The 23,198-nt window shown below is 44.4% G+C and overlaps 1 protein-coding gene across 1 annotated transcript in view; it reads right to left on the bottom strand.

The window, feature by feature from the left end:
* The window catches only part of F13A1 (coagulation factor XIII A chain), a 178,110-nt gene that overhangs the window by 111,321 nt on the left and 43,591 nt on the right, over window positions 1-23,198 (bottom strand). The window contains exon 4 of the mRNA XM_051855142.3: window positions 13,493-13,744. Within this exon, the coding sequence (XP_051711102.1) occupies window positions 13,493-13,744 (252 nt within the window). The remainder of the gene's footprint in view (window positions 1-13,492; window positions 13,745-23,198) is intronic.

Below are 23,198 nucleotides of genomic sequence, written 5' to 3'. Positions count from 1 at the left end.
AAGGGCAGGCAGTAGGCACAACTGCTAAGATGCTGCTTGGGACACACTCCTATCCCAAATTAGAGTGCCTGGGTTTGAATCTGTGTCCTGCTTTCCGTCCCAGCCCCATGACGATGTGCCCCCGGGAGGAAGCAGGTGGTGGTCCAAGTGCTTGAATCCTTGCCACCCACATGGGAGACCAAGACTGAGTTCCTGGCTTCTGGCTTTGGCCTGGCTCAACCCCAGCTACATGGACATTGGGGAGTGAATCAACAGATGGAAAAATTCTTTCTGTCTCTCTCTGCCTTTCAAATAAAAATGAATGAATGGGCCGGCGCCACGGCTCACTAGGCTAATCCTCTGCCTAGCGGCGCCGGCACACCAGGTTCTAGTCCCGGTTGGGGCGCCGGATTCTGTCCCGGTTGCCCCTCTTCCAGGCTAGCTCTCTGCTGTGGCCAGGGAGTGCAGTGGAGGATGGCCCAGGTGCTTGGGCCTTGCACCCCATGGGAGACCAGGAAAAGCACCTGGCTCCTGGCTCCTGCCATCGGATCAGCGCGGTGCGCCGGCATGAGCGCGCCGGCCGCGGCGGCCATTGGAGGGTGAACCAACGGCAAAGGAAGACCTTTCTCTCTGTCTCTCTCTCTCATGTCCACTCTGCCTGTCAAAAAAAAAAAAAAATGAATGAATGAATGAAACCCACGGGTAATGAGAGATGTGATCAATACACGGTATTTTGATAAACAATCATAAGCTCCCTTCTCCTACCACATAGAACATTTACTGAGGCTGGCATTGTGGCACAGCAGGTTAAGCCTCTGGGTGGGACACCGGCATCCCTTCAAGTTCAAGTTCAAGTTCAGTTCAAGTTGCAGTTGCTAACTTCTTCTTCTTCTTCTTTTTTTTTTTTTTGACAGGCAGAGTTAGACAGTGAGAGAGAGAGAGAGAGACAGAGAAAGGTCTTCCTTCCATTGGTTCACCCCCTAAATGGCCGCTACAGCCGGTGTTGCGCCAATCCAAAGCCAGGAGCCAGGAGCTTCCTCCTGGTCTCCCATGGGGTGCAGGGCCCAAGCACTTGGGCCATCCTCCACTGCACTCCCGGGTCACAGCAGAGAGCTGGCCTGGAAGAGGAGCACCCAGGACAGAACTGGCGCCCCAACCCGGTGTGCCGGTGCCTCTAGGTGGAGGATTAGCCTAGTGAGCCATGACCCCAGCCAGTTGCTCACTTCTGATCCAGCTCCCTGCGAGTGCTCCTGGGAAAACAGCAGAGGATGGATCCAGTACTTAGGCCCCTACCACTCATGTGGGGAGACTTGGTTGGTGTTCCAAGTTCCTGGGTTAAGCCTGACTCAGCACCAGCTGTTCCAACCATTTTGGGAATGAACAGCAGACGGAAGATCTCTCCCTCTCTCTCTGTAACCACGTATTTCAAATAAATAAACCTTTTTAAAAATTGAAAATAAAATTTACAATAGATTTGAGGTACATGTATGTCTCTTTCTTCATTCACCAGTTATGAACATGCAGAGAAATGGAACATTACTCAACAAACATCTAACAAGCAATTCAACCTCACTGATCATTACAGACAGAGCAATTAAAATAACCATGAAATACCAGGACTTTCGACTGAAGTTGCAAATATTTAATAATAACACCCAATGCCAAAGAAGGGATGAAGAAACCAACAGGCTCATGTATTGTGGCTGTGTTGTAAAATAGTGAGGCCTTTTAGAAGGGAGATTTGGTAGTTAGTATCTATGCAAATTTAAAATTTAAATTCTCTTTGACCAGGCAATGTTCTTTCTAGGCATCTACACAAACACGTGTACAAGATACATGGGCAACACTCTATACAGCATGGTGTGCTATCATGAAAATTGTTATAATTAACTAGGTATAAATAAAATCTAATCTCTGCACTTCTAAATAGTTTGAAGTAAAAGACCAATGATGGTACAACTGTACGCATCAGTCATTAAAAAGAACATGTATGTACTGATATAGAAAACTCTCCAGGACATATTGAAGTATTGAGTGAGAAACTAAAGTTCGAAACAACAGGTATAACACAATCTCACTTGTCTTTTAAAAATCCAAATTGTATAGGGACATACAGAACTCTATTGTATCAATTTACAGCAAAGTATCTAGAACACATAGATGGTCAAAGGTGATTTTCTCTGGGGACTTTCTGGGATTGGAAGGCTGATTTGTGTACTTGAGAAGGAGAATGTATCCAATTAATTGTCAATTAAAAATGAAAAATCACACACAGACACATTTAAAGCATAGACATACACCAAAGTGTTAACAACTGGTATCTCTGATTTGTAGATTTCTGAGTTCTTTTCACAGTCTCATGGTTTGTTATTTCTTTTTTTTTTTATCTTTTATTTAATGAATATAAATTTCCAAAGTACGACCCATGGGTTACAATGGCTTCCCCCCCCCATACCGTCCCTCCCACCCACAACCCTCCCCTTTCCCACTCCCTCTCCCCTTCCATTCACATCAATATTCATTTTCGATTATCTTAATATACAGAAGATCAGCTTAGTATACCTTAAGTAAGGATTTCAACAGTTTGCTCCCACACAGAAACATAAAGTGAAAAATAATAGATGATTTTTTTTAAATGATGTTCATGGTTTGTTATTTCTACAATAAGACTTCTATCAACAGGAAAATTATTTGTTAAAGTGTGTTTGCATTTGACTGTAGCTACCTCTTCAATGAGAACCTAACAAGTCCAGTTTCTGTGTCTGATGTTTTCTCTCTGAGCACCACTCCTTCCTGCACCAAAGTCCTTATTAAATCCTGTTGTGGAAACCTGCCTTCTTCCTTTATGTCCACGGCACCTGCCCTAACACAGGGGGAGACCAAGCCCCGTGTCCTGACTGCCCCACGAATGGTGTGGCAGCACTCATTTATTGAACAAGCATTATTTATTATTTATTGAACAAGCATTATTTATTATGTATTATTTATTGAACAAACAAGTGCTCAGTATAAACACAACAACTTTCTAAGTGTTGTATAGAAACATTAACCCATTAACACTCCCTATGTCCCGTGAAGAAGGTATTACAGATGGGAGACTGGGATGGGAGACTGAGCCAAGAGAATTCCCCGAGGCCACCCTGTGAGTGAGAGGAGACGTGAGCAAACGAACAGCCTCCCAAGTCAGCTGTGACTCTTGGGTCCAGGGACTCGGGTCTGTGGATGCCCAGCACCCAGCGCAGTGCCTTACCACTTGGTAGGAAACCAATAACCGTCTACCGAAAGAATGACAGATGGAGACGGTATTCGGAGCTTGGAGAGTGAGAGACAAGTGCAAGATAATGAAGGATTTACCTTTGGGCTGTGGGTTCTTATTGATGGGAAGTTATAAATTTAGGTGGCAAACTCTGAGTAGGAAGGAGTTCTGCAGCTCAGGACCGGGCCACCCTTTGCCTTCCAGCAGCGGAATTAAATCTTACCTGAGAACGGGCAGGCATGATCACAAATCCTCAACAAGGCACGGAAGTCAAATGGGAAGCCTGGATTTTAATTTTAAATTTATTTATGATTTTGAAAGAAGATTGAGGGTGGAGACTGGCGCTTTATTTCCCCTGTGTTGATTCAGATCTGTCACTTTAAAATACAGTTGTCCAAAGCTAGGTTTAAAAAATTTTTACATCACTATGGAAACTCCAAAAAGCTCCCTGTTGTTGAAAGGCTAATAAAAACAGGAACATTTTAATCATTTGCCGCTGAAGATTTGTATTGTTGGCTTTTGGATGTGAGTTTTGTTTAAGTTTTTGGCTGGTTTGCAAGGAGCACTGTGTTCAGAGAGATGGTGGGTCTCCACTTGGTAGAAAATTGAAGGCATAAAGAGCCCATGGTTCTAGAAACCGTTAGAAGGTAGGCGTGTGTGAGCTGTCACCTTCGACAGCATGCAGAACGAGGGGTGCTCCGTGCAGATAAAGAGGAGCAACTCCATGGGCTTACTGCCATGTTTTGGTCAGACCACCATCACCCCGATAACTCTCAAGAGGAAAACAGGCAACATGTGGTCTCGCTGGCGAATCTCACAGCCAGGTGACTGACCATTTACACCAGACGAGTAGTAAAGAGTGATGACCTCATTTGTTTTACTGTTCCTTTGGTGGAAATCATGCGGTGGTTAAAAAAAGAAAGTTGTGGGTTGTGAAATTTTAGGACTCACTTCTAAGGTCAGTTTCAAGCACCCTTGGAAACCACCACTGGCCTCCCCACCCAGAGAGACTAAGAATTTATAACAAACACGTAAAAGTAATTGCCCAGCTTTATTGATTTTAGTATCTGAATGGCCTCTTTGGGAGAAGGAGAGTCATTCATTACCACCTGGGCTCAAAATTTCCTCCTGCTTATTTACATGCAATTTTAAAGTCAAGTCATTAGGCTCAGACCTATCAACGCAAGCTCAGGAACCAAAGGAGTGGACATTTAGCCCAGTGGTGAAGATGATGGTGAGGATGTATCCCACAGCCCATATCCAAGTGCCTGGGTTGCGTTCCCGGCTCCAGCTCCCGGTCCCATCTGTCTGCTAAGGCACATCCTGGATGCCAACAGTGATGGCTCAAGTAACTGGGTCCTTGTCACCCACATGGGAGACCTGGATTGCCTTCCTAGCTCCCAGCATCAGCCTTAGCCCAGTGCCAGATGTTCTGGGTGGGCTCCTGGGGAGTGAACCAGTGGATGGGAGCAAACTCTGTCTGTCTCTCTCAAAAAGATTCTGATTCTTTAAAAAAGCAAGCAAGCAAACTCATGCCAGGAGGGTTATCCAATATTTCCAAAGGGCCATCAGCTTAAGTCAAGATGTGATTTTGTTTCTAATCCTTTAGAAGGAATAGCGGTTTGCCTCCTGCAAGAAGGCAAAAACTCATCAGCTTTTCAGTAAAGGGGGCCAGGGATGCAGGAAGCACTGCTCTCTATAAAAGCCGAGTGTCACTATGAACGAGGGAAGACTTGGGCTGGAGGCATGTAACCCCTCTCAGAGGCAGTGGCCTCAAGGCAGAGCAAATGTGACTGGATTGGTGTCATCATGATATGTTTTTCCATCTCCAAGTAAATCAGAAGGGGCGGCATCCTCCAGCAGACAGTGCGTGCTGTTGGCAGGTTAGGATAACTCCCTGTCTGTGAGGGTTGTGAAACACGGGCACATATTAAGGAATGGCATTTCCGGTGTCTGTTTTTTATTCTGGAACATTCCAAAGCCATTAAAAGGGTTTAATATAGCCACCCCGAGCCTTGTCTTATACCTACTCATGCGTCTGTGAAACACAGGCAAGTGCGTTCTCAACTGTTGGACCCATGGACAGTCCTTGCAAACACGTAGTGTTATACTATGGTGCATACTGGCTTGGAAAGTTTATTTGATTTGTGCTAATTTACCAGTTTTGCTGGTTAAGGACTTTTTCTTGTACTTTTGGTTCAGATATCTTCAGAGGCTAGACTATTATTCATGAAGCAATTCTACAAAGAAAATGTCAGAGCTTCTTTACTTAGTACATTATCCTCCAGGGGAGCCTGGCCCTGTGTTGTCAGCCTTCAGTTTTTTTTCCACAGAAAATTTTCCTTTGATCTTATTGCTACCAACCTGGCTTGCTTTATTTATTTATTTATTTATTTACTTACTTATTTTTAAGGGTAGAGCTTTCTAACTCTGATAGATCATCATAGAAGCTTCCCAGCTGCCCATCTACTTCTTGTTTCTCTTGCTACACACAAGGCTGGAGACCAGTGGCTTTTGTTTGCAAATAAAAGAATTTGATGGTCAGGATACCTAAATTTTAGCCTGACTTTGTGCCCTAGTTTTCACTATGACTGTGAGATATTTATACGACGTCACGGAACCTGTTTTCTTTCTTGAAATATGAGCCTAAGAATCTACTCCCTGACGCTCACAGCAATGGTTACCAATTCAGCTCAGCAAACAATTATTGATCACTTGCTCTTTGCCAGGCATGGTGTAAGGCCAAATGAGATAAGGAAAGGGTTGCACAAGGGAGATGTGTTTTTGGAAGAATATAAAACTCTCCACATAGAAGGATCATAAATCACATGCATTGGTAGATGGATGTGATGATGCGTTAGTTGCCGCCAACTCTACTCCTTTTAGAAATTCCTTGTAAACAGCTTTGGACTTTGATGCTTGGGTCGCCTATCTGCCATTGAAGAGAATGTTTACTCCGAGCTCACTGGGATCGCTTCTCATCACATTTGCACACCCAATCATCCTCAATTGGTATCCAAAGGAAGAAGTAGCCTTCAAGGGATTCGGACACGGGACAGAATCTGCAGGGGCTATGGCCAAAGATCCTAGTGGGTGCCTGAAGGTGGGACAGCACTGAACTCTGTCAATACCGTGTTTTCTCTCAGATGCCCGAAGGCTTTGCACATAGACCCAAAGCTCATCTGCTCCTGCAGGTGTTACGCCCTAGTGCCTCCTTTGCATCGTTACTCTGAGACTTTGGGGCCATTACTAAGTAAAGCACGTGTTACTTGAACATAAGCATTGCAATGCCATGAGTTAATGCAACCATGACGGTACTAAGTGACTAACAGGTGGGTAGGAGGTACAATGTGGATATGCTGGACACAGGGATTATTTATGCCCTGGGCAGGATGGAGTTGGATGGTGCCAAGATTTCATCTTGCTACTCAGGATAACTAAGAAATTATTTATTTCTGAAATTTTCCATTTAATATTTAGAACATGGTTGACTATGGGTAACTGAAACCATTTTATTAAACGGAAGGCCTGAATAAATAACTGCTTTAAATTTCACATAAGCTTTATTGAACTTTCCTGAAAATTCAATTATCCAACTATTTGATTACTGTTGTATGCAAGCAGTATTCTAAGGGCCAAAGCAGGTATTAAGATAAACCCCTGACTGATCTCTTCACATGCCCTAATGGCGTCAGAGGCTCCTATTTTAAGTTCTGGATGTGCCCTGACTTATTTTAGTACTTTTTACTACTGTAGCTCATTTTTTATCAGTAGCTGCTTTACAAAATCCTTGCCAGCAGCTCAATGAAGGCAAAGATGGGATCTGGTTTTTTTTCCCTTGCCATATCCCCAGTGCCTAATTCCCCACTGACTCTGAGTATTGGTGAATGAATAAATAATGCTGTTGTACTGTGCATGGGTAATTATGTTGTCACAGCACGGAGGAGGAAGACACACTGTCAATATTTGTGGACTGATGGGTGCATGGCTGTAGTCAGAGGGTATGAATCCTGGTCAAGGCCTCCAGGAGGAGGGGGTGTTGATCCCCGCCCCCTGAAAATCCCAGTCTTGGCGAATTAGTTCAGCGTGCAGAGGAGGATCCTAAACATCATACATAATTTCAGAGCAAGTCGCCTAAGGATGCATTTTACAACAAAATATAAACTGATCATGTCTGTTTACTCTCCGTTAAAACTATCCAAGATATTATAAATAGATTCCTTTACATTGATTTAAATAAATTTCTTTGAAAGAAACATCAGAAATCACATTGAATACAAAAGGTAGAGACGTCAGATACTGATTTGGCGTCAGATGAGAAACCTACACACACACGCATCTCCCACAAACACACGCCCTCCCACACTCCATATACACTGTTGATGTTTCCCAAGGCAGGGAGGCCCACATTCACATAAACAGCTTATGTGACATGATAAGGTGATGTGAGCCTATAGGTATTTAGTTAGAATTGTTAAATCAACATGGCAAACATTTATTTAACATCAAGACCATGCCGGGCACAGTGCTAGATGCCAGGGAGAGAGGCTGACTGAGGTCTGGAAGATTCCATGATGGGCAGTGTAGGGAGGGATCAAGATATTGAGAGCAGACCTTGTGGAAATAATCAGTGCCCAAGCTGATGTAACAACTAAATACCATCCGGTGTGCTAGGCACAGGCCTCAGAAATCCACGTCTCTCAGAACCCACTGTCTGGCACTAATGCTAGACCACCAAACCAGAATGTTCTAAATCTGAATAGTGAAATACACTCAGTAATTCAGAACTCCTGACTGGGTACAAAAACAAGATGAATTCATAACAAATGCCCAACTCACTTCTGCTGCCTTTGTGGGCACCGTTCTGTCTCCAGCACTCCAGAGAAGGGCTCCTTCATAGGATGGACCTAAAGCCTGGGTAGCCCTAGTCACTTAAAACCCAAGCAATAATTCTCCCCACATCCTCTCCTGGCCTCCCTGGTGTGGTATTGCTATCGATCCCCATTAATGATTTAGTGATTAAGGAGGATAAATTGGCTATGAACGCAAAACAGTCTGAAGAACCCCCAAGAACACGGCGAAAACATCTTTCATCAATAAATGCTGCATAGGCGTTGGTGTAGCCAGTAAAGCCACTTTGAAGGGGCTGTGGCATAGCCGGTAAAGCCACCACCTGCAGTGCTGGCATCCGGCATGGGCAGCGGTTTGAGTCCCAGCTGCTCCACTTCCGATCCAGCGCTCTGCTATAGCCTGGGAAAGCAGTACAGGATGGACACTTGGGTCCCTGCACCTGTGTGGGAGACCCAGAGGAAGCTCCAGGCTCCTGGCTTCAGATCGGCCCCGCTCCTGCCATTGTGGTCATTTGGGGAGTGAACAAGTGGATGCAAGATTCTCTCTCTCTGTCTCTCTTTCTCTATCTATGCTTCTCTGTAATTCTGCCTTTCAAATAAATAAATAAATCTTTAAAAAATAAATAAATGCTGTGTGTGCTGGTGTAACTTTCTTTTTTTTTTTTATTTTTCGACAGGCAGAGTGGGCAGTGAGAGAGAGAGAGAGACAGAGAGAAAGGTCTTCCTTTGCTGTTGGTTCACCCTCCAATGGCTGCCACGGCTGGTGCGCTGTGGCCGGCGCACTGCGCTGATCTGAAGCCAGGAGCCAGGTGCTTCTCCTGGTCTCCCATGGGGTGCAGGGCCCAAGCACTTGGGCCATCCTCCACTGCACTCCCTGGCCACAGCAGAGAGCTGGCCTGGAAGAGGGGCAGCCAGGACAGAATCCGGCGCCCCGACCGGGACTAGAACCCGGTGTGCCAGTGCTGCAAGATGGAGGATTAGCCTAGTGAGCCGCGGCGCCGGCTGCTGGTGTAACTTTCAACCATTGCCGTTCACAGCTCACCTGCAGTGTGGTGTTTCCATAATCTGGTTCTCCCGGCTCTCTAAGCAACTCCTGAGAATCTGCCTTGTCTGCTTTGTCACTTTTCCACTTGGGCACCCAGACCACAACTAAGTAAGTTCCAAACACTCACAGGTGCTTTGCGCGACTCTTTCTGTGGTTGCTGTCTGCGTTGACATTAAGGAGGAGGGGTTGCATGTCTTACGGGGGTGGCACAGTGATCAATATGGGGAAATCGGACTTCTTAGAGGGAGCGTTGGCAAAAGGACAGAAATCTCCCAGGATTTGCAGAACGGTTTGGGCTTCCGCAGGCCAAGAGGTCAAGGGCCTTGTAGCAGCTTTTCCCTGGGAGCTGGACAGCAGGGAGACTCCACCTGCCAGGCTCTCCGGAGAAGCTCACCTCGCCTTCCTCTACGGCTCTCTCACACCTTCGTCCCTGCTTCCCACACTTCCTCCTTGTTCTCAACAGCTGACTCGGAGTTACCCTTGGCCGAGAAGAAAGAACCACCCAATAGCAGCAGCCTCGTCCTCCTCCCACTGAATCTAGAAAATCTTTAACCATCTTCCACTGCCCCCGTCTCTCAGTGGAGAGTGAACAGTCGCACCTGTCATCAACCCTCCGCCTCGTCCCTTGACCCCCAGCACTACAGGGCTTTCCTCGCAAGGCCAGGACTTCTCACCCTTGGCTTCAAGAGTTCTCTGAGGAGCTTCTCCAAAGCCTTGCAGCCAAGCCGCCCCCAGCCCAGTCATACCAGAAGGTCTGAGTGGGGTGAGTGATACCAGAAGGTCTGAGTGGGGTGACTGAGACATCAGCGGCTTATAAAAGCTCCTGGGTGATCGCAGTGAGAAGCCAAGGCTGTGAACTGCTGCTCTCTCTTTGGGCAGTAAACTTTCCTTCTCTTGGTTCATCTCCATCGTCATAAAATCACACCCACTCTCTTCCATCTTTAAAAATGTCTCAGGCAGCGTTGTGGTGCAGCGAGGTCAGTCTCTGCTTGTAGCACCAGTCATCCCCTACTGAGAACTAGTTCAAGTCCTGGCTGCTCCATTTCTGATCCACACTTAAAGAGTTAGTCTTTTTTTAAATTAATATTAATAGAAAGAGAACAGATTTCACAGGCACAATTCTAAGAAGATAACCATATTTCCCTCTTTCTCTCTCCCTCTCTCCCACAACCTCCCTCCTTTCTTCCATTCTTTTTTTTTTCTTTAATTTTTGCAAAAGCACAATTTCAGTCCATTCTGCAATCACAGACTCGATGACAGTGATTCTTGATGTCTTCTTTACCTCCCATTTTCAATCCCCTGCATCCTCTCCTCCAAAGACAAGAGACATCTCTCATTTGCCCCCTTCTCGTTTCCTGTGGCCCATCTGCCATCACCTTTGTCCTGGCCCACAACCTCCCAACTGCTCTCCTTGGTCTGAGTCTCGCCTTCTTCTACTCCTTCCTTGGCACAGAAATACCTAGAGGAGGTCCCTCTATTGTAATGCAGTTCCCAGGGCGGGGCCAATGCGATCTCTAGATCTTGGCAACTCTTTCTGAACAGTGGATCTGGAAGCTGCTAACTGTGGATCCAACCAAAGACCTAGACAGCAATTAAAAGAAGGTTATCGGACTGTCCACCTCCTGAATGGTCTCCTTTCAAATCAGTATGTCAGCTGACACGACTAACCCTTTTCATTTCAAGAGGAATGGCCACATAAATCGAAATGCATGTGTACATGTGTCCCATTGTCCACAGATGGTATAAGCCAGCAAAGCTATGAACAAACTGAAGTGTGGGCGAGCCATATCATTCTTTAAATACCCTAGAGTGCTGGATAGTTATATGAAGCCTGTGATTTTCTTTTTGTAATGTAAAGAAAATCAATATCAAACTCCTGGTTTATTTATTTTATGAGTATGGATTTTTAAAAATACAATTTTCTTAAAATAAACCATCTCTTACAGACTCTCCCACCTCAGTCTCCTTTGCCAGTTCCTTTTCTTTTTTTAAAGTGAAATTTATTTATGTATTTATTTATTTTATTTGACAGGTTGAGTTATAGACAGTGAGAGGGAGACAGACGGAGAGAAAGATCTTCTGTTGGTTCACCCCCCAAATGGCCGCAGCAGCCGGCGCTGTGCCGATCCAAAGCCAGGGGTCAGGTACTTCCTCCTGGTCTCCCATGCAGATGCAGGGGCCCAAGCACTTGGGCCATCCTCCACTGCCTTCCCGGGCCACAGCAGAGAGCTGGACTGCCAGTTCCTTTTCTACCAAACTCCTAAATGCTGGTGTTCTGAGGGTTTGGTCTTATATCCTATTTCCTCTATTATCTATATTTTCTGCCTGGTGCAGATAATTCCCAAATTTACATATCTGGTTCTGCTATCTAGATTCACATGCACACTGGTCACTTCTGCTTAGATATCTACAGGTAGCTCCAACTTACCATATTCAAAACCTTAATTTTTCTCGATACCTCCGCTTTCCTCAGTCTCTTCTATCTCTGTAAGTAGCATCGCATCAGCCAGTCACAAAATATAATGCCTCAACTCTGGTCAATGAGATTACCATAAATAAGAGTTTGCCTTTGACAGGCAGAGTGGACAGTGAGAGAGAGAGACAGAGAGAAAGGTCTTCCTTTGCCGTTGGTTCACCCTTCAATGGCCGCCGAGGCCAGTGCACTGCGGCTGGCGCACGGCGCTGATCCGAAGCCAGGAGCCAGGTACTTCTCCTGGTCTCCCATGGGGTGCAGGGCCCAAGCACTTGGGCCATCCTCCACTGCACTCCCGGGCCACAGCAGAGAGCTGGCCTGGAAGAGGGGCAACCGGGACAAAATCTGGCGCCCCGACCGGGACTAGAACCCAGGCGGAGAATTAGCCTAGTGAGCCGCGGCGCCGGCCCAGAGTTTGCCTTTGAAATACACATGGCCTAACTAGCATATCCAGTTACCACCAGTCTTGGACATCTGTGTCGTAGACAGTTGTGTTGGACACAGGATGACAGGGTAAGTGGGCAGAGTACAGTATCGCGTTGGTGCTATCGACCAATATTGTTAGAACACGTAACTCAAAGAAAAGGTCTGGATTTAGTTTTGGCAGTTCAGATCCATCTGTATCTATAGGCGGCTGTCTCAAACAAAAGTCATTCAAAATTAGCCATGATAAAGACTCATTTGGGGAGGATATTACAGAAGGGTGCATATTGGATAGGATGAGATGAAAAGTCTCTGTCTCAGGGCCTGTGCTGTGGCACAGTGGGTTAAGCTGCTGCTTCTGACACTGGCATCCCATAATGGAACACCAGTTCAGGTCCCAGCTGCTCAGCTTCCAATCCAGCTTCCTACTAATGTGCCTTGGAGGTCAGCACAAGATGCCCAAATGTTTTGGCCTCCTCCACCCATATGGGAAACCCAGATGGAGTTCCTGGCTCCTGGCTTCAGCCTGGCCCAGCCCTGGCTGTTGCAGCCATTTGAAGAGTGAAACAGAGGATGGGTGGACCTCTTTCTCTCTCTCAAATAAATAAATAAATCTTTAAAAATAAATAAATAAAAGGATAAATATTTTAAAAAGGTCTCTGCCTCTACCTCAGCTTTTATATGTTTCATTGTCTAATTTCCAAAGACAAAAAATCAACCCTTCCGCATCAGTTATCACCATCAGTCCCATACCAACTATGGGAGCACCAGGAGGTCATAGGGAAAGAACGGGGAAGGGGAGAAACCCTGAGTGTAAGTGAATAAACTGAATCGACAGAGACATCATTAAACCTGGCTGAGTTTATTTGAATGTAAGTAGATTAAGCTGCATAGCAGACTAAAAGGAAGACTCAAAATAGCATTAGAGGTCAAGTTGTATTAATTGAATTGCAGTTACATGTTTGCACATCCAGGCTTATGATTTATGAAATATACATCCACTATGCATATAAATAAGTCTGCGAAATCCTTTACATTTTCTGTTCTTGAACTAGGGAGTCAGAGAAGTTGGTTCCACCAAGCACAGAGTTGACTTTTTCTGTTTCAGAGGCATGGATTCTAACAGTTTTGAAAGCCAAGTTTAGTAAGTCCATTTTGTCTACAGAGCAGTAGCATACAAAGACTACACCATCAATACATAGCTCCACAACTAACTAACTGGGCAATTTTAGGCAAACTTCCATTAGTTCCTGGGATAAAGGTATAGAAGCATTAGCTTCACACATATAAGTTGTATCCTAACATATAGTGATGGCAAACTTTGTGTGTTCTTTCGATTATAAAAAAGGAGTGCATGTAGGAAAGGGATATGTCTTCTAGAATAATCCTACTACCCCTCCAAAAAGAGAAGCACTGGAAATACACAGATTTCTTCTTATGAGAAGACTCAGTGCTTGCTCCCTTACCTTCACACCAAGGGTTGAAGAGAATGTACGTGTCTGTATCTGGGTTTCGGCGAGTTCGGAGTATGCCATAGGGGGTCCACACGGCAACATACATGCGGAATTTCCCCACAATGCATTCGGGCGAAGACTGGATGGACAGCCGGACAGACTTGTCCTCATTCATGATGACCTTGGCCCCCCACTTTCCACTCTGCAGCTCCGGGACCACCGGCACTGGGATGTAGGTTCCCTTGTTTTCTTGAGGGTAGCGACCTACAGAAGAAAGAAGAAGCAGTGTTGAGTGGATTTCACAAACATGTGAATTCTCACTCTGTAACCTTGTTGCTGAATGGGAGAAATAGTCCATAATCCATTATAATAATAATAATAATAATAATCCATAATAATAATCCATTTTGGCATCATAAAATTTGGAATTGAGCTTCATTTCTGTTGCCAACTAACTGCATAATAGTCAATTTTCTGAACTTCTTTGAAACTCGCCTTTATCGTGTCTATAGAAAAAAAGGAATACTAAAATAAAATTCACAGATTTTTGTTGGTTGATGTCTTAATAACTTCAGGCTGGATAAATTAATTTAAAAGGTTTATTTTGGCTCCTGGTCCTGGTCCAAGCTTGAAAGGTCACATCTGTTGATGGTCTTCTTGAGGGAAGAGTCCCAGGATGATGCAAGACATCATGTGGCAAGAGACAGGGAGTATGCATGTGTACCCACTTTGCTCTCCTTCTCTCTTCTTGTGAAGCCACCAGTTCTCAATAGTGGGGACTCCATCCTGAGGACCTTGTCTGGTTCCCCAAAGACCCCACCTCTACATCCTGTAGTTGAATTAAGCTTCTACCCTTTTGATATCTCATAAGAGGGATTAAATTTCAACAAGGGTTTTGGAGGGGAGAAACCATAGCAGTTGATTGAACAATGAATTCAATCAAATACAGCAATGTGGATTTGGATGCAAACTACTATTTTATAGTAGCTTATAAAATTCTATCCTCTAAAAAGTTAAATTATTTGATCAGGTTGAAGTAACATTTGCACACAACAGTGTTTTTAGGACTATAAAGCTTTGGTTTATTCTGAATATAATTTCCTTATTTGTTGTGATATTACCTGTAACATGATTATGCTTACAGATTTTCCATATGTAACCATCTCGATATTCAACCTAAACATGTGTTTTTGCCAATCCCACTAGTAAGTTAGGCTACATCACAATCCAGTGGAAAATGAACTAGGTTTGAATCTTGGCTCTGCTACCTGTAATCTTGCAACCTCTAACAAATTACCAGATGTTTATGAATCCAAATTTACTTCCCTCTCTTTACTAAATGTAGATGATAATAACTATTCATCGCACAGAAAGTGAAATAAAATAATACAAGCAAGATAGTCTGCACATAATTTCTTATACATAATGGATCCTTAAAACACTTAGCTGCTATTTTAGTAGAAAATTAAGCATTGGGGCCTTTTACCATATTTCCAGCTTCCATTATACTTGATGTAAAGATTAACCATCCCAAATCCAAAAATCTGAAATGCTTTAAAATCTGAAGCACTCTGTTCCCCAGCATTTCAGATACGGGGTACTCAACACGTAGTAGCCATATCAAGATAAATCTTTTTTAAAAAATTGCTGTTATTTTGGACAAAATTCTTATTTAATCATCTTAAACTGAATTTTATCAATGGATTCCTGAGTTATGAAGAGAAAGTCAACCTCACAACATCCTTTAATGTTTTTAGCCCACAGTTTGGTTCAACCTTTCATTTACCAACTTCTCCAAATTGTAATAGACTCACGCTCCTTAACTTGAAGTATACAAATCAGGCAAGTTTGCAAAAGAACTTGATATTGATTGTGAGAAAAAGAACCTTCCAAAGCAAAACTTAACAATTGTTTCAGATAAGCCATGGAGAGGATTCCACATTAAAGGAAACAAATAATCCAACATCTGAGCTACTCTAAATCCTGAGGTCTCTAACAGACTGCTGGGTAAGCATATTGTCAGAGACAGATCATTCTACGGAGGTGCTTGCACAAGTTGCTGCTGTGTGAATCTGTGCTTCATCTTCATGAACATACGTGTACAGTGGCCACCAGGGAGAAAGACTAAAGCCCAGTGTTTTCTATGTGTTACAGGCATTAGTTAATCACCACTCAGAGTGAATGTGTGATATACTCATCAATCTCATGAAGCCTTAAAAATGATTTTCTGCCAAGACATTTCAGTGTCTAAGTAGTGTTCAGCCTCCGAGGAGCCCCCACATAAATCCACCTGCAAGAGCGTGTTGGTTCCAAAGGCACCTCTCTGCCCCTTTCCTGTTCCTAATTCTTGCTCAGACTCTAGAACAAGGTTTCCATTCTCCAGGAGCCTTGCTGCTCCCAGCAGTCCCCATCACTGTTGAGGTCTGATCTTAGATAGATGAAACCCATAATTCTCTTCCTATAGGACTCCTAGTAGTTGTCACTACTAAATACTGATTTCGTTTTGGAATGTGCAGTATTTTAAAAAGATACAAGTTCAATAGAAATAAATTTTTTAAAGATGTTATTTATTTACTTGAGAGGTAGAGTTATACACAGAGAAAGGAAGAGACAGAGAGAAATGGCTGCAATGATCGGAGCTGAGCTGATCCCAAGCCAGCAGCAAGGAACTTCATCTGAGTTTCCCATGTGGGTGCAGCCCCCCCCCCCCAACCCAGGCCAGAGCAGAGAGCTGGACCAGAAGAGGAGCAGCCAAGACTAAAACCAGTGCCCATATGGGATGCCGGTGCCACAGGTAGAGGCCCAGCCCACTATGCTACAGAACCAGTCCATCAGTAGAAATAAATTTTAAAAGAGAAAAATCTGTGTGATAATGCCTGTTGTAGACTTTTTTTTTAAATAAGGGTTGCAAGGAAGTTTAAAATTAATTATGTAAGCAGGTAGCACTGGGGATAGCAAAGAGCTAGGAGAGTGTACCCGAAAGTAATCTGTGTACCTTCTATGTTCTCAAATCTCAGCTGCAGCCTTGTACTCACTTCCACTTTTGTTGAAAACATCAAAAGAATCAAGACCATCAAGAGTTTTCAATACAGATTGAGTCTTCCTTATCTGAAATGCTGGAGACCAAAAGAGTTTTGGATTTCAGACTGCTTTTGGATTTTGAGATATTTGTGTGTACATAATGAGATATCTTGGGAGATGGAGCCCACACCTAAGCACAAAATGTATGTTTCACATGTACTTTATTATATAATATGAAGTTAATTTTATACAACATTTTATTTTTAAAAAGATTTTAATTATTAAGTTGAAAGAGTTGCAGAGAGAGAGGGAGAGACAGAAAGAGAGAGAGAGGCTGGCACTGTGGCTCAATAGGCTAATCCTCTGCCTGCGGTGCCGGCACCCCTGGTTCTAGTCCTGGTCGGGGGCGCCGGATTCTGTCCTGGTTGCTCCTCTTCCAGGCCAGCTCTCTGCTATGGCCCGGAAGTGCAGTGGAAGATGGCCCAAGTGCTTGGGCCCTGCACCTGCAAGGGAGACCAGGAGAAGCACCTGGCTCCTGGCTTTGGATCAGTGCGATGCACCAGCCGCAGCACGCCAGCCGTGGCAGCCATTGGGGGGTGAACCAACGGCAAAAGGAAAACCTTTCTCTTTGTCTCTCTCTCTCACTGTCTACTCTGCCTGTCCAAAAAAAAAAAAAAGTGAGAGAGATCTTCCATCTACAGATGGCCACAATGGCCAGGGCTAGGCCAGGCCAAAGCCAGGAGCCAGGAGCTTCCTCCAGGTTTCCCGTATGGGTAACAGGGGCATAAACACTTGGACCATCCTCTGCTTCTTTTCCCAGGCCATTAGCAGGGAGCTGGACTGGAAGTGGAGCAACTGAGACATGAGCTCATGAACTGGTGCCCATATGGAATTCCAGAATCGGCCAGTAGTGGCTTTATCCACAATGCCAGAATACTGGCCCCAATTTTATGCATGTTAAAAATTTTGCTCAATAAAGTGGCTTGGTGTTTTTGGCACCATACCAATGCTCAAAATTTCGGATTTTGGAGTGTTTTGAATTTTGGATTTCAGATTATAGATGTTCAAACTGTATCTCCCTTCAAATTCTGACTTCAGATACTCACATTAAATTTTACGTGCCAAATCAATGTGATACACAGATAGTGAAAAAAAAAAAACAGCCAAGTGTATTTACATTGGCTTTGAAACTAATCAGAACCTAATCTAAAGATCTTAATTTCTCTGAACATTTTTCATTCATGTAACAATATTTCCTACTAAGTGCTAGACATCATTCTAAGTGCTAGGGATGCAAGAGTGAGCAAAAAAGTAAATAATAATTCCTATGCTCACAGGGCTTTATTTCTCAGAAAAAAAGGATTACTTATAGTATTTATTATGTTCTATTACCCCATACAACAAATCATGAGAAGGATTTTTGACAAATAAAAAAACTGAGACAGAGTCATGAAGCACAGTGATGCAGCTGGTAACTAGTGGAGTTCACCTCTGGACCCGGTTTGGCAGGAGAGCCTGGGAATCTAAGCAGTAATCTCTAGGAGAGTTATTGGGGTTGAAACTGCTTTGGAGTTGGTGAGAACTCCATGATTAACTGTCGTACTAAGTGGTTTAATTGTCTGAACTTCCATTTCCTTGACTCTTTGCAGTTTAGTTCTGGAAGTGGAATGAAAACAGATTTTATTCCATTTTAGCTGTAGGCCCAGAACACAGTAGAAGCTGGATCGAGAGGCATTTGTTGCTCGTGTTTTAAACATAACAGCTACTAGAAAGCCAAGGGAGGAGGAGGAGGAAGAGGGGATTTTTTTCCTTGCCTATGGTTCTGCACCTGAAGAAAGATGCGTGTTCCAGGGAAAGGTGGCTGTTTCGGTTGGAGCCAGGAGAATGCGGTTCAGCTGGCTCTGACCCTACTGTGTGGTCTTGGGCAAGCACTTATGCCCTGCCAAGTTAAAGCTCCTTTATTCTGCAAAAGGGAGACAGCACTGGTCATAGTTCCTGATGGGACGGGAGGGGCAGGTCAGTAAGTGTAGGCTGTTGCTCTTTCTCCCTTGCTGTAGGCTTCTGATTCCTCTAAGCAGTCCTTTCTCTTTTCCAGCCCTGGAAAACCAGGATGCACTCACCAATCGCTCACAAAGCTGTTGAACCCAAATCTGTGTTTAAACTCAAATATTGGGTTATAGGTTTTCTGTTAGGAGGACCTGCACAGGTCAAAAAAGCAATGATATAATTTATCTTTATTGAAAATAACCTTAGCAGTTCCTGAACTATCATGGAAGAATCACCCGAAATCTGCCACTCATGCAAACATAGCTGCTGATTTTCTGAATCAGTCATGAACACTGTAATTTTCATGCATCCTTTAGAGCAGAGGTCAACAAACTGAAGCTGTGGGAGCAAATGTAGCTTGCTGTGTGTGTGTGCAAATACAGTTTTATTAGAGCACAGTTATGTTCATTCATTTGTGTGTGATTGTGCTATAACACAGAGTTCAGTAGCTTGTGACACAGAATGTATGTTCTGCAAATGCCTAAAATATTTACTATATGGACCTTAAAATATGCTTACGAACCTCTGCCACGGAGGATATTACATTTTATTTATTTAAGGGGTGATTTATTATAGATAATGTCTGAAACTTGGGCCTTGGAAAAAAATATCATCACTAAGTTTTCCCTTCCAAAGAATATGTTACCAATTAATAGCGAACACCTGTACTATTATTAAGTCAATATTTAATTTCTTTAAAGTCTGCTAGTTAAATTTCACACAGTCTCCAAGGATACCAAAAACCTAGGAAATTGGTTGTAACCTTTTATTGATGTCAGTATTCATAGCTGAAATGTTCAATCTTAGACCCTACAAGCTGTTCAGAGTTGCCAAGGCGGTTCATGGAGATAGAGATTGAAATAAAGTGACAGGAACACAGCTCTGTCTCCCGAGATCCTTACAAAAACACTCAGAGGGCGTTTTCCCAGGTGGGAAGCTGGGGCTCAGCGTGGGTGTCACACACGTGGTATCGCATAACTGGGCAGAGGTGAGGACGTGGCTTAGATCATGGTCCTAGCATCAGGAAGCCTCTTCTTGCCGTGCCTCTGCTGCCTCCACGGAATAAGGTGGAGGTTGTCGGAAGGGATTAAGGAAGGTGAAGGAAGCCAAGAGAGTAACATCTGGGAAACCCAAAGGATTAGGTCTTAAGGGAAGGCAGTCATGGAGGGGCAGAGGGAGAAAGGCAAGGAGCCCTGCTGATAGAGCGGGGACGCCTGGCTCTAGACCAGCAGGTGGCGGCCAGTCAGGAGCGGGTAGTGACTGGGTGCCTTCCAGGGGGAGGAGAAGGAGCCCCGATGTGCAGACCCCCTGCTGTTCGTTGCATGGAGAGCGTAAGACCTGCCATGTCAACGGTACCTCCAGGTCTTGTCGGCTGCTCTGTTATTCTGTGTTTCATTTTGAATGTCATGATTGCAGTGACAGCACTGGGGAAGAATTTTCCATGATTGAATGTGGGTGAGGACGTTTTGACAGAGTAGTAATTCATTTCACTAAGTAGCCCTTCTCACCCTCAGGAGTTAGCATGTTTTAGAGGCCACAGTCAGGCTACACCCAGAACACTCGCCCACCAAAACCCCTGACTGCCCGTCAGCGCTCCCAGGCCAGAGCTGAATGGGAAGCAAGGCAGACACAGGTGGTGGTGTGCCCATCATCGCTGCCAGTACCCAAGGGTACCTCAAAAAATTGATGGCAAATGGAATTAAAAGATTACTTTCTGGGGCCAGCGCTGTGGCACAGCTGGTAAAACTGCCCCTTGCAATGCCGGCATCCCATGTGAGCGCCAGTTTGAGTCCCGGCTGCTCCACTTCTGATCCTGCTCTCTGCCAATGGCCTAGGAAAAGCAGCAGAAGATGGCCCAAGTGTTTGGGCCCCTGCCACTCATATGGAAGACCTGGATGGCGTTCTAGGCTCATGGCTTCGACCATCACCCACCACAGGAATGGACCAATGGAAAGATCTCTCTCTCTCCCCCTCCCTGCCTCCCTCTCTCCCTCACGCCCTCTCATTATGTAATTCTGACTTTCAAATAAAAATAAATATTAAAAAAGATGAAATTCTTTTGGTGCATTTAAAAACTCAATTTTTAGCTTTTTCATAACGTGTTTTCCATCAACATTTTGAAGACCCCTCATATCATGCTTAGATAACCTCTTCAAAAATCCACAAATTGTGCAGCCCTTGTGGAAAAGAAGTGAGCACAAGAAATATGGAAATAAGACATGTAATATCTCAATTTTGGGTTTTAATGATGCGGTCTTTGAAAATGGACTATTCAACAAGAAAAAATGCGAGCATTATAGACTGCGCCCTTTCACACTTACCTAAAGTTGGGACCAGCTTCCCAAGTGGTCTAAAAATTAACACCTGCTCTTCATGTAAATGCTTGCTTTAATTTGTAAATTGTTTTTGAGGCCACGTAATGGCTATCTTTAGGGTAAATTCCACTTGGGCCATTGCCACTTTAGCAAGGGTGCTCTCCTTAGGCGTGGTATGGAAAGCTACGCCCACTTTCATCAGCCCAGCCTGGCACTAGGAGGGACGGGCTGCAAATACTCCATTCCATGAAGATGCTTCTCTTTTGACTTCAGATGGGCTTGGGCTTCACACCAATTAGTATTACTCACAAGGTAGACAACAGAAATCTGTCTGCAGCTCAGGTTTAGCCCTATGTGACCTTGGGGAAACTTCACGTTTAACCATTCATTTAACAGACATGAGATTCTGTTGCGTGCAAAACTGAACCGACAGTTCTCGGTAAAGGAATGCATTGCCTTTAAAACGATCATTTCTTTGGTTCAATTGATGGCTTTGGAACATTTTTACATTGAAAACACAATGTGCCAGGCGATGATTTGATCTCAGAGAGTCCAGGAAGGTCATCTATTGGCACATGGTAGGGTCAGTATGGCTGAACATTGTTGCTATAGAACCTTCCAGACTCTGCTTCTCTCACACAGAGAACCTGGGTACCAATGACTGAGAAGACACACCTGTTGATTACTGGTAACTGAGACCATCCCACATCTCTCCTCTCTTGGTCACGTTGTCTAAGTCAAGTTGCCACAGTCTGTTCTCTTTATATGCTGTACTTAGTACTAGGAGAACTTTGGGCTGTGTGAATCTAATGAATTGCCAGAAAAGCAGAAGCAAAACTTTTTCTCCTTAGTCAGTCACTTAAATGCCTATTTCTCTTATTAAAACAAAGACACTATCTTACATGTCGGTATAGGCCCCACAATTGTTACAGTGCCAGGTAGGTGCCCAATGGACAGCAATGGGACCACACTGAGCTCTTTGCAAATGTCAGCCCATTAAGGCACCACAGAGGCTTCAGAAACTCTAGAAGAGATGCCTGGAGCTAGCCAGTGGTCCATGCCAAGGACTTCTTACAAGACATAAAACTTCTGATTCTAGGATGTTTCCCTCAGAGGGTGTTTTTCCACTGTGTGCACAAGTACACTCATTTTAAGCTGAGCTCCAACTCCCCCTAACTGCAGGCTCCCTTCAACAGCGTGTGCATATAAAGGGACCCTCTGTACGGAGCAGAGGAACATCGCACGTCTCCATCCAGGAAGGTAAATTTCATGATGTGAATTCATTTTTCCATTTGATTCATGTGTTTGTCCCAAGACACACCTTTCATGTTCAGAATAATCCATCTATTTCCAAACGGGCCCCGGAAGCACTGTGGTGACAGCGTGATGCATGAGGTGGGCCTGGAGACGGCCACCTCGTACAGAGAAGCAAACTTCGCTCTATCAACAGTCTTGGGAGGCAGCGAGAGTGCGTGTGACCAGTGTGGGACAGGTCTCTGTGTAACGTTTAGAGACCCTGTGTTGGCAGATATAAAAATAAAATGCTGCCACCTGAAAGAAAGAACCAAAAAGGTCCAGGAATCATGGGGGATGATAATTAAGAGGAGAGAAACGCAAACGTTCCGAAGCGAAGCAGCTCATTTACGGCCTCTGCCCTTTCTGTTTCACACCTTCCTCTCGAGAAACGATAGAGAGGAGCTTCAAAAAGTTCATGGAAAATGGCACTAAAGGATGCTTCTTTGCATGAAAAATGTTTTGAAATCCATACTTAGTTTCTTTATGATATGTATTTCCATGAGCTTTTTGAAGAACCTTTGTGTGTGTGTGATGTGTGTGTGTGTGTGATGTGTGTGTGTGATGTGTGTGATGTGTGTGTGTGTGATGTGTGTGTGTGATGTGTGTGTGTGTGATGTGTGTGTGATGTATGTGTGTGTGTGATGTGTGTGTGATGTGTGTGTGTGTGATGTGTGTGTGTGATGTGTGTGTGTGATGTGTGATGTGTGTGTGTGATGTGTGTGTGTGATGTGTGTGTGATGTGTGTGTGAGATGTGTGTGTGTGATGTGTGTGTGTGTGCACATGCATGTGTGTCTATTTCCCAAAGGAAGAAACCCACCTGCAAACTGGGGAAGTGGACGGAAGTTTCTTGAGGGAGGAGACAAAGGTGTTTTTTTTGGACAGGCAGAGTTAGACAGTGAGAGAGAGAGACAGAGAGAAAGGTCTTCTTTCCTTTGGTTCACCCTCCAAATGGTCGCTACGGCCAGTGAGCTGCACCGATCCGAAGCCAGGAGCCAGGTGCTTCTCCTGGCCTCCCATGGGGTGCAGGGCCCAAGCACTT

The sequence above is a fragment of the Oryctolagus cuniculus genome, chromosome 5 (genome assembly GCF_051225735.1).
Source record: "Oryctolagus cuniculus isolate XC-2025 breed Fujian yellow rabbit chromosome 5, ASM5122573v1, whole genome shotgun sequence".
Taxonomy (NCBI): Eukaryota; Metazoa; Chordata; class Mammalia; order Lagomorpha; family Leporidae; genus Oryctolagus; species Oryctolagus cuniculus.
This window is presented reverse-complemented; position numbering and strand designations above follow the sequence as displayed.